We start from the raw sequence: 12329 nt of genomic DNA, 5'->3' as shown, positions 1-12329 counted from the left end.
CAATAAGAAAGGTATGGAAAGAGGGAATAGGAATAATATTCTTTATTTTAACCCTTTTGTACTGTTTGAATTGTCATAGTGTGCACAATTTTGCTATTAAAAAGACTTAATGGGGCCTCCCTGGTGGCACAGCGGTTGAGCGCTGGGTTGCGAAGCTGCCCGCAGCCTCTGCAGCGCCGGTTCGATCCCCGGCTGCTCCCCGGCCAGCGGAGGAGGGTCCCACATGGCGTGCAGACCTCTCCTGCCGCCCGCTGCTCCCCTCAGCAGTGTACTTCGGTCCTTCTGCCTGCTCTGCTCCCTGCTCTGGCTCTGGTGAATTCTCTCACCCTCCTGCGCTTCTGACTGTACCCAATGCTTGTATAAATAAATAAATAAATCTTAAAAAAAAAAAAATAAAATAAAAAGACTTAATGAAAACAAGCAAACAAAACTAAGTGAAAAAAAATCTGCCACTTATTATTCTATCTGGAAAATGAAAGGTCTGTGAGCCTCCTCCAAAACCAAATTGACTGGGCCTCCCTGGTGGTGCAAGGGGTTAAGACGCAACCTATGAAGCTTTTTGCAACCACTGCAACACGAGTTCGATCCCCAGCCAGCCAGGGAGCTACCCATGTGGCGCAGCAGACCTCTGCTGAAACACTCACTGTTCCCTTCAGCAGTTTATTTCAGTGGATCTGCCTGTTCTGTTCCCCACTCTGTCTCTGGTGAATCCTCTCACCGTCCCCCCCCCCACCCACACCTCTGGCCTGTACCTCAGCTCTTGTATGCATAAATAAATAAATCTTTTAAAAAAATCAAATTGACTTAAGTTTTTATTTTAAAAAAATGCAAGAAAAAGTGCAAAAGTGTGCCAGGCCAATACAGCCTTTTCTGCCCTTCCTTCCTTCCTTCCTTCCCTCCTTCCTTTCCTTCCTTCCTTCCTCTCTTTCTTTCTTTTTTTTTAATTCAAAATCACTGAATTTTATTCTAGTTTAAATCTTCATTCTATTTGTGATCATGCCCCCTTTATTCATCCCAAATATTATTTTTTTCTAGATTGCCTATTGCAAGGCTTTATTTTTTAATACAGCCTTTCTTAACCAACCTTTAAAATAGTGTTTTTGAATGCTTTTGAAAGTGTTTGGAAAAGAAAAATTAAACTTGAAATACCTACATCAATTTGTACTCACACCAAACCATTATTTTTGGTGATCTGAAGGGGGTGAAGGAAGGATTTCCAGAAGCAGGCAAACTGTGTACCCTCTTTATTCTCACATGTAATATCTGTTACTAGAACACACTAATTTCAACAAAAATAATTTAAAATAAAACTACTAATATGAGCCAAGTTATTTCATATTCCACAAATAAAAAAACGCTAGAAGAAGAAAAGAAGAACACTTTTTGTTATGTTTAAAGCACAGGCTCTGGAATCCGAATCCTGAGTTAATAAACCCTGGCTGCATCTCTTCGGGCTGTGCAAGCCTCCACATACAACTTTACTCATCTAAACATGGAAGCAATAGCAGCATCTGCTCCAGAGGCTTATTAGGGGATGAAATAGTGCCAGGCCCTGTCATCAATGGTGTCGTGAATTTGGGGAGAGTAAAAGTTGAAATAAGAGTGCTGATAACTTCTCCAAAATCTGTACTTCTCCGAAACTCAGAGAGCAAGTGGTGCGAGCCGAAGCCCAGGTCACTCAGGTTTCCCCTCAGGAGTCGGGCTGGGGCGCAGACCTCACACCTCAAGCGCCCAGCGGCTACACCAGCCACCGCGTCTCCCAGAAGGAGCTCCAGTCCAGGAGGTTCAGAACGATGACGCCGTTTTCTTGAGGTGCAGGCTGGACAGGGCAGGTCAAGCCCCCCGGGCGGGAAGCTTCAGGAACTGCCCCATTAAGACTCCTGGTGCCGCCTCAACAGCACCCCCACCTCAAGCGCCCTTCTCCCCGCAATGGCCCTTTCGGGGCTCAGGGTCCTCGCACTAGTTCACACGGTCCGGGTCCCTGTGACCCCGCTGCAGCGTCCTGATCCCTTTTCTTAATCTTGCTTCCTTTTCTCCACCTCAGACTCCGCTCCTCAGTTCCCCGCCCCAGACGTCCCTGGGACTCCAGCTCCTCCATACCCACCTCAGGATCAATTTTCTGCCTCAACTACCACTTTGGAGCCTCAAAGACCCTCCTCCGCCTCGGGGGCGTCCGCCATGGTTCCCCGCCTCTCCCTCAGGTCCCCCCCACCCTTCTCCCTCAGGTTCCCCCGCCTCTCCCTCAGGCTCCCCCGCCTCTCCCTCAGGTCCCCCCCCACCTCTTCCTCAGGTCCCCCAGCCTCTCCCCCAGGCTCCCGGTCTCTCCCTCAGGGGGTACACCCCCCCCGCCTCTCCCAGGCTCCCCGCCTCTCCCTCAGGTCCCCCCGCCTCTCCCTCAGGTCCCCCGCCTCTCCCTCAGGTTCCCCGCCTCTCCCTCAGGCTCCCCGCCTCTCCCTCAGGTCCCCCCGCCTCTCCCTCAGGTCCCCCGCCTCTCCCTCAGGTTCCCCGCCTCTCCCTCAGGTCCCCCCGCCTCTCCCTCAGGTTCCCCCGCCTCCAACTCAATTTTCTCCCCTCAGCCTCAAACCCCGCGCTCCCGACCCGGCCCTACCGGGTTGCTCCAGGGTCAGTGACCCCAAGCGGCGGATGCCCTCCTCATCCAGCTCCCACTGCTCCGCCATCCCCGCCCGTCAGCCGCGCCGCTCACCTGCCGCCTCCCGCGAGACCGCTCCGCGCGCGACAGGCCCCGCCCCTTGAAGCCCCGCCCCAGATAGGCCCCGCCCCGGACAGGCCCCGCCCAGGCAGGCCCCGCCCCCAGGCAGGCCCCGCCCCTCCGCGCGCGCTCGGGAGCTCCCAGGGACCGTTATTGTCGGGGTCACGCGCCTGCCCCCGCGCCACTGGAGCCTGACCATGGTAGGAATCCGGCCCTGGTTTTGACCCAGGGGCACCCCAAAACCAAAACGGCGAGTGGGGGTCGTTGCGGTCAAGGGTCAGGGCTGTGGGTGGGGCTGAGGAGCGCGCTGGGGGCGTGGGCCTGCCTGGGGAGGTGAAGGCCGCGCCTGCTTTGAGGGGTGAAGTGTTCTGGCTTTAAGGCTTCGGGGGCCTCCAGGTCTGAGGGGTTGGGATGCGCAACTTGCCCCTTGAAGGTCTTGCATCTATCTCCTTGCTGGCTCTGCGGCGCGGGGGTGGGCACATGGGGCGGGGGATCCAGAGCTGGGGCGGGAGGGGCTGGCGTGGGGCGGGAGGGGTGTTGCGGGCGGGGCCGGGCCGTGGGCAGCTCTCTGAGGTTTGATGGGAAACCCCCCATCTGAGACGTTGGGGCACTTGGCCCTGAGGTCGTGTCTTTAGAGCATGAGATAGTTCTAGCGTGGTTCTAAATCTAAATCCAGATGGTTCTAAGTCGCCTTGGAAGGAGCTCTTTTGGAGGAGAGGGATCTGTGTGGGAAAGGGTGATACTCTTTGGGGATGACTGTAGTAGGGACACCCCATTTCCTGAAATCGGTGTAGCAAGAAGCCTTCCTTCAAGCACCATAGGCTGGCAAAATGGCGGTGACTGAGCGCTCTCCCCAGGCTGGGATGACTCTGGACTAACGAGCATCTAAAAACTCTTTGGGAAGAAAACTCTGCATGCAAAGAGCTGTCACATCCTCAGCCCCTTCCCCCAGTGCAGCAGGCACCTCTTGAGAGCCCATCTGTAGATGGGACATGTGAGAATAAGAAGGAAGCAAGGTCTTCAGCCCAGACCCTCTTGTCATACCCTATCCTTAGTAAGAAAAGAGGAACTGAGACCAGAACTGTAGCTCACATTCAAGGAGTGAATTTTCTCTGGCATACAAAATCTGCACATGCAGAGCACTTTTACTGAATTCTCAGCTAATTGCCTTTAAGGAGAATAGAAGGCAAAATCAAACAAAAAATGCGTATTTTTGCTTTCTGGTCTAGAGGAGGCTCTTAGTTACTCTCAGCTTGTCATGAGTAGAAGCCTTAGCCATGAGTAGAAGGACCAGGAATCAAAAACCTAGGTTAGCTCAAGAGATAATCATTTCCAGCTCTGCTTCTGTGAGTCATGACATCATTTTGCCATCTGTAATTTTTCTAGCCTCACATGTGGCATGTATTTGCTCCTCTCTATATCTGAATATTTGGAACAGGCTTACTCTAAGAACTCCGGCGCCTCCTTTATCTCATACATTTATTTTCCTTCCTCAGCTGTCAAAATAGGTTTTGTTGGAGAAAAGAGTGTTTCCTCTCTTGAGCAATCATTTCTTACTTTAACACTCTTCACCCATGTATATACCCCATTTTAATGCAAATGTTGAAATGTTCAGAAAGGTTGAAAGAATCACACACATAGCAACACATGCACTTGAATACACAGCAACCACCTAGATCCTACAATTAACATTTTACTGTATGTTTCATCACATGCTCTTCTATCCTTTCTTCTATCTACTCATCAGTATATCCTCTTTTTTTTATTGCATGTGGATGTCTAGTTGTCCCGGCACCATTTTTGAAAAGGCTATTCTTTACCCATTGAATTGTCTTCAGTCCATTGTCAAAATTCAATGGACCATAAGAGTAAGGGTTTATTTTGGGGCTCTCAATTCTGTTCCACATATCTGTATGTCTACTTTTATGCCAATAGCACACTGTCTTGATTACTGTAGCTTTGTAGTAAGTTTTGAAAGTGAAAATTGTGAATCATCAAATTTTGTTTTCCTTTTTAAAAATTGTTTGGATGACTTGGAGCCCCTGGTGAATTCTAACGTCAGCTTGTCCATTTTTGCAGGAAAATAAAACAGCTGGGACTTTTATAGGGATTGTGTTGAATCTGCAGGTTAATTTGGAGGATGTTGCCATCTTAATAACTTCAAGTCTTCTGATCTTGAACATGGAATGTTTTCCCATTTATTTAGGTCTTTTAAAATTTCTTTGAACAATGCTTTGCAGCTTCCAGAGTACAAATATGACACTTTGTTTAATTTAATCCTAATTATTTTATTCTTTTTGATGCTATTATTTTATTAATTTCATTTATGGATTGTTCATTTATAGTGTATCAATATAAGTTATTTTTATATCAGTCTGCACTCTTCAATCCTACTGAATTCATTTTCATTTATAATAATTTCTTAGTGAATTCCTTAGGATTTTCCTTTTTTTTTTAAAGATTTATTTTACTTATTTATGCATACAAGAACTGGAGTGTGCACCAGAGGTTCAGGGAGTGAAAAGATTCACCAGAGACAGAGTGGGGAGCAGAACAGGCAGATCTACTGAAATACATTGCTGAGGGGAGCAGGGGGCAAGACAGGAAAGGTCTGCTGCACCGTGTGGATTAGCTTGGCCCTGCTGTGCCCATGTGGGTTAGCTCCTTGGCTCCTGGCTGGGGATCAAACTCATGCCTCATAGGCGGGTGATAGCTTGATAGCTCTGAGACTTTAACCCCTGAGTCACCAGGGAGGCCCCAAATTCCTTAGGATTTTCTATAGGCAAGATCACATCATATACAAATAGATAGTTTTCAATATATTTGATGTTTAATTCCTTTTCTTTACACTGCTCTCTTTTCATTCACCCTTTAGGAGGAGTCTGGCATGCCTCATGAATCAGCAGAGGATTTGTTTCATTTCAATGTTGGGGGCTGGCATTTCTCAGTTCCTAGAAGCAAACTCACTCAGTTCCCAGACTCCCTGCTGTGGAAAGAGGCTTCAGCCTTGACCTCTTCAGAAACCCAGAGATTATTCATCGACAGAGATGGTTCCACATTTAGGCATGTGCACTATTATCTCTATACCTCCAAGCTCTCCTTCTCCAGTTGTGCAGAACTGAACTTGCTCTATGAACAAGCACTGGGTTTGCAGCTCATGCCTTTGCTACAGGTAAGAGTCTCTTCTTTTGCAGGAGTGGTGATAAGTAACATACATCTTACATCACTAAATATTTTGTCCTTTTATAGATTGGTTGCTGAGATGACCCTCTTAATAGGCAACTGTGATAAGAGTTAAAGTAATAAACAATACACTTTATTGCATGTTCTGAATAAAGGATTTCTTCCTCATTGTCTTATCTATACCAGCAGCCACCAGGGATCCAGGATGGGACTTACCACCCGGTGAGAGGGTGCCCTTGACTCTTGTAAATTCCGATTGAAGCTTCTTCTTGCTTTTTTATTATTATTATTAATCCATCTATTTATTTATCTTAGTATATTTTACATTGTTCATTTTTGTACAATGCATACTTGTATGCTTTCTCCTTTAGGTATATTCCCTGAAAAATTCCCACCACCAGTTCACCTGTGAACCATCACCATAGTCCTGGGTGCTCTTCTCTCCCCTGTTTTGATTCCTCCACCTCCCCCTCCTTTGCAAAATATCTCTGATTTATAGTTGCCTGCTAATTTTCTTTTTATTGTTATTTTTTTTCCTGATCCCTCATTTGGTTCCCCCATATTTCTCCTTAAGTGAAACCATCCAATATTTTTCTTTTTCCTTCTGGCTTATTTCACTAAGCATAATCCTTTCTAGCTCTATCCATGTTGCTGCATATGGCTGCTTTTGTAATTAAATTTGGAAAGGAGAAAATTTTTGAAATTGTAGAATTTTATATGCCCATCGAGTCTGAGATTTAAAATCTAAAAGATCTATCAGAATGTTAATTTCTCGTTGTGCCTGTTAGGTAGATTAGGTAGATATTTATGGTAAAGCAAAGCATCATCCAAACTACAGAATCTTTCCATTGTCTTCACACCTCTGTTTTCTACTTGTAAGAGCTTTAAATATCTTTTCTCACAGGCCATTTAAGTATCATCAAGGAATATTGCCTTCTTTCCTAATTTTTCTTCAAACTAAGGAAATCAAAACTTCTGTGTCTTAGGTAGTTTATTTTTAGTTTTTGAACAATGACTTTTTTTTTTTAAACAAGAAAGAGCTCAAATATTATTACTGGGAAGGACGATTGACCGTATTTCATATTAATCCCACTGTCTGAACAAGGTATTGTTTACTCTCTCCATCAGCACTGTCCCAACAAATTAGAATACAGCTCAGAAGACTAACAATTCTGCCTTCTCAATATTGCTTAGAAGAAAATTGAGATAAATTGTGCATATCTGGGTTATATAGGAATGAGAACATTTCATAAAACATGTTTTTATGGATACTCCTCATTAAATAATTCAGTGTTTTCTCTTTAAAGTTAGATATTTGGAAATCAAAACCCATAACATATTCCAGTTCAAGTTGTTATTGTAGTCTTTCCTTTATTTTCAAAGCAACCTACCTCAAAATCTTTTCAACTGCCCCAGGAATGGAGTAACAGAATTGTTTACAGGAGACTTCAAAGTCACTTTATTTATTTTTTTAAAGATTATTTATTATTCATACAAGAGCTGGGGTACAGGCCAGAGGTGCAGAGGATGAAAGGATTTACCAGAGACAGAGTGGGGAACAGAATAGGTTGAATGAAATACACAGCTGAGGGGAGCAGTTGGCACAACAGGAGAAGTCTGCTGCACCATGTGGGTAGCTCCCTGGCCGGCTGGGGATCGAACTCGTGCTGCAGAGGCTGCGGATTGCTTCATAGTGTTGTGCTTAGCCCTTTGCACCAGGAGAGAGGCCCTTAAAGTCACTTTAATGCCTGGCATGTCAGGATTACTGATAACTCTATGCCAAGATGCCATATTGTGGGCAAAAGGAGGGAGTAACTTATTCATTGCAGAAAATCAGAGATCAGGGCCTCCGGTGGCGCAGCGGTTGAGCGCTGGGTTGCGAAGCTGCCCGCAGCCTCTGCAGCGCCAGTTCAATCCCCGGCTGCTCACTGGCCACCAGAGGAGGTCCCACGTGGCGCGCAGACCTCTGCTGCCGCCCGCTGCTCCCCTCAGAAGTGTACTTCAGTCAGCCTGCTCTGCTCCCCGCTCCGGCTCTGGTGAATTCTCTCACCCTCCCGCGCTTCTGACTGTACCCAGTGCTTGTATAAATAAATAAAAATAAATCTTTAAAAAAAAAAAAAAAAAAAAAAAGAAAATCAGAGATCAAGACAATATTTGGAAGAATCATTTTAAAGAACACAAGCCAAATATATATATATATATATATATATATATATATATATATATATACACACACAGTTTATCAAACCCTCTAACTCCTTTGCTATTCTCATTTCCTAAATTGAAACAAAATAGATCTTTAGCAACTTGTAAGTGGAAGGTAACAACTAAGTGGCCAAGGAGTTGGTTCAGTTCCAAGTTCCAGTTGTATGAACAGTAGAAGTATTTGAATAATAGTGTGAATCTGCCTCCCTAAAACAGACTGTGAAACAAGTGCTTGTGCTTTGCAAGTTGTGTTTTCAAATAAACATTTGGGCAGGCCCAGCTGAAGTGTTTATTCATTGGAAGAGTGTAAATACAGCTGGAGAATCCATTGCCACCTAGACTCACACAATTCTATCATGTTCCCCATTGCTAAGGTCTGTCCAGATACTTGGGTTCTTGCCTAAATGTGCAAACACTTTGCTTGGAAAAAAATCAGTTTGCCAATTCTTAGTCTAATGACTCTTTTCAGGCTTCCCAACTTAGTGCCAGTATTTATTGAGAGCATTCTGAACACCAGGCATTTTTTTTTTTTTTTTTTTTATAGAGGCATGCTTTATTTATTGTTTTGCTGGTTTCTTTGTTTGTTTTGTTTATACATGCACTGGGTACAGTCAGAAGCGCGGGAGGGTGAGAGAATTCACCAGAGCCAGAGCGGGGAGCAGAGCAGGCAGAAGGACCGAAGTACACTGCTGAGGGGAGCAGCGGCGGCAGGAGAGGTCTGCGCGCCATGTGGGACCCTCCTCCGGTGGCCGGGAGCAGCCGGGGATCGAACCGGCGCCACAGAGGCCGCGCGCAGCTTCGCAACCAGCGCTCAACCGCTGCGCCACCGGGGAGGCCCCACCAGGCATTATTTTAATAGAATTTCCCTAGCTTTAGGGAAAACCTAGGATGATCCAGTAAAAATATGATGTGAGCCACATATATGAGCCTAATGTGTAATTTTAAATTTCTAGTAGCCATATTTATTTTTAAAGATTTATTTATTTATGCATATAAGAGCTGGGGTACAGTCCAAAGATGTGGGGGGTGAGAGGATTCACCAGAGACAGAGCGGGGAACAGAACAGGCAGACTGACTGAAATACACTGCTGAGGGGAGCAGCGGGCGAGACAGGAAAGGTCTGCCAAGCCATGTGGGCTGCTCCCTGGCTAGCCGGGGATTGAACTCGTTCTGCAGAGGCCTTGGATTGCTTCACAGTGTGGTGCTTAGCCCCTTGTGCCACTGGGGAGGCCCATCTAGTAGCCATATTTTTTAAAAAGTCCTAGGCTGTCTGTTCCTCCCAGTTCGACTGCTGCCTCTTCCTGTCCCAGCCACATCCCTGAGACACAATGGTGAATGAATTTGACCAGATAGGGTGACTGGTCATCAGGGCTACTTTTAACTATAGCAAAATGGATATTGTTTCCATCAGTGACCCTTTCATTGACCTAACTACATGGTCTGCGTGATCCAGTATGATGCTACCCATGGCAAATTCAGTGAGTGGCACAGTCAAGGCTGAGGATGGGAAGCTTGTCATCTATGGAAAACTCATCTCCAAGATCCTTCATCCCCTTCATCTCCAAGATCCTGCCAACATTAAATGGGGAGAGTCAGCAGACCTCTCCGTACTCGCCCGCTGCTCCCCTCCGCAGTGTATTTCATTCAACATTTAATGCTGACTCTACTTCTACCTGAATGCTGAATCTACTTCTCTAGGTTGAAGAGACCAGAGCCACCGGCAGTGGAGGGTCAGCTTTGAAATACCAAGAGCTCTGTCTTATTTGGCTGCTTTGCCTGAAACAGCTGTTTTGCTTATCCTTTTGTTCTACTAGCCTTGCTTCCCTTGAGTTTCACAATGGTGCTGGCTCTCCTTGTCTTTACAAGGCAATAGGAGATTTGCAAGCCCCCCAAGCTTGCTTACTATCACATTCCTTCCAGCATCCCATATCAGAGCATAAGGCATTTCAGACCTGCTGTTTTGGAAAAGCTCCATCAAGTCTCAGAGCTCTGCTAGCAGAGTACATTTGCAAGCTATCTTTTGGCAGTCACATACATACACACTCACCCCCATGCCATCAGTCTTATATTGCTTCTGATTGACATATTTTTTCACTACTATCTAGTTCAAAAACATTAATTATCCTTATGCTTAATTAGCCATCTGAATTCAGACCTGTATTCCCCTAAAGAAATCCTGCTCATGTAATTTTCTGGTTATAACATATGAAGAGTAAACATCCTGGAAGTAATATTCATGTGGATAGAAGTGGATGAAATCAAGCCATAGGAGACCAGCACACACACTCTGTGGTGACTCCAGTCAGCAAAGCCAAACGACACCTGGAAGCTTAGACTCTCTGGAGTGTTATTTGTTCATTCATTCATTCCACAAAACATACTGAGATCCATAGGCGTTGCTGGGGTTGCAAATACAGCAGAGAACAAAACAAGTAGGGTCATCAAAGACCCTCTTCATCTTAGGCAAGACTGACTGACTGTAAATAAATACATAGATGTTACTGAGAATAATAAGGCAGCGTGAGGGAGTTGGGGAGTGCTTTTCTGTACTGAAATGATCTCCCGTGAGTAGAACATCTTGTATTTTTAGAGGTCAGAGCAAAGACAGGCTGAGAGAATTTAGAAAACAACCTAGTTGAAACTCCTGGGCTAAGTATGTAGAATGACTTGAATGGCAGGACTTGCCATCTTTGTGGATTTACTTATTTGTTTTTTCTTCCTTTTAAAGATTTGTCAAAAATACCTTTCTTAAGAAAAATGGTACTGCTCACACTTTACGTTAGTGGAAATAGCAGAAATGGAGATTTCATTTTTACAAAGTAGATTATTCTCCCCGCAACTAGCACATCTCTCAAGCTCGTTGGACAATGCCAGAGACTACTTTGTGGGGGAGGACAAGGAGGATTCAGTTTAAAAGTATCTGGTCAGGGGCCTCCCTGGTGGCTTAGGAGTTGAGTCTCAGTGCTACCACTGTGAACGCGTGGGTTCGATCCCTGGGTAGGGAGCTAGCCCACATGGTACAACAGACCTCTCTTGTTTCTTCTGCTGCTCCCCTTAGCACTATATTTCCGTGGATCCGCCTGTTCTGCTCCCCACTCTGTCTCTGGTGAATCCTCTAACACACACACACCCATACCTCTGGCCTGTACCCCAGTTCTTCTATGCAAAAATAAATATAATCTTTAAAAAAAAAGTATCTAGGCAATAAATGTTAGCTTTTAAGTGACAGAGAGTCAGGATCAAGCCCTGCTATCTGAGTTTAGGTCCTTGTGATTTTTTTTTTTTTGTGCATACTCGCTGCCTCCATTGAGTGGGAAGAATTTAGACATGATTGCATAGGTAATGGGGAGCACTGTTGTTTAAGGGGGTAGGGTGGTTTGGACTCATTAGCTTGTTTGGAAGATGATCACATGGAGAGGATCTGGGAACAAGGTCATCTGGAACAAGGGAGGGAGAGAAGGAGTAAGAGGGGCGATGGAGTAAGTGTTGGCTGGCTGATTGGGTGGAGATGGTGTGAATATCAGTCAAGTCACAATTCCTGGGCCTCCCTGGTGGTGCAGGGGTTAAGACACAACCTATGAAGCTGTCCGCAGCCACTGCAGCATGAGTTCGATCCCCGGCCGGTTAGGGAGCTACCCACATGGTGCAGCAGTCCTCTCCTGACTCGCCCGCTGCTCCCCTCAGCAGTGTATTTCAGTCAGTCTGCCTGTTCTGTTCCCCGCTCTGTCTCTGGTGAATATTCTCACCTCCCACACCTCTGGTCTGTACCCCAGTTCTTGTATGCATAAATAAAAAGTCACAATTTCTGTTTTAAATCCTTCAATGGCTTCTCCTGACCAGCATATAAAACAAACTCCTCTTCCCAATTTAGAGTCCTTCACTCTTCACTCTTGTTTACTGCCCTAGATTCACCTTCCTCTCCTTCAGTCTGCCTGCACCTGAAATAGACCACATGTGAGGCACAGAGGCAGTGATTCAGTGTACATCTCTGCCTACTGTACCCCACCCTGTCCAGTGACTCCTGTGAACAGTCATCATTTTCCTTTCTTTTTCTCACTTCTCAGCAAAATACTGCCAGGTTGTTATCCCTTATCTTAACTCAGTAAGCCTGCCCGCTCCCTGATGCAAACCTGTCTGGCCTCTCAGTCACCTTCCTGGCACTTCATTTTTTTTAAAGATTTATTTATTTATTTATACGAGAACCGGGGTACAGGCCAGATGCACGGGAGGG

The 12329-nt window shown here is 45.7% G+C and overlaps 2 protein-coding genes across 8 annotated transcripts in view; both read right to left on the bottom strand.

The window, feature by feature from the left end:
• Positions 1-2698, bottom strand: part of LOC119249009 (leucine-rich repeat-containing protein 36-like) — a 29136-nt gene extending 26438 nt beyond the window's left edge. For all 4 annotated transcript variants that reach the window (XM_037516017.2, XM_037516016.2, XM_054696957.1 and 1 more), the window contains exon 1: positions 2609-2698. In XM_037516017.2, coding sequence (XP_037371914.1) covers positions 2609-2678 — 70 coding nt within the window. In that variant the 5' untranslated portion in view covers positions 2679-2698. The remainder of the gene's footprint in view (positions 1-2608) is intronic.
• NFAT5 (nuclear factor of activated T cells 5) overlaps positions 1-12329 on the bottom strand; it is a 139957-nt gene that overhangs the window by 117614 nt on the left and 10014 nt on the right. The window lies entirely within an intron of this gene.

The sequence above is a fragment of the Talpa occidentalis genome, unplaced genomic scaffold, assembly GCF_014898055.3.
Source record: "Talpa occidentalis isolate TD23 unplaced genomic scaffold, MPIMG_talOcc4v2.1 talOcc4.17, whole genome shotgun sequence".
Lineage (NCBI taxonomy): Eukaryota > Metazoa > Chordata > Mammalia > Eulipotyphla > Talpidae > Talpa > Talpa occidentalis.
Note: the sequence above shows the minus strand (reverse complement) of the source record. Positions and strands in the feature narration are given on the sequence as shown.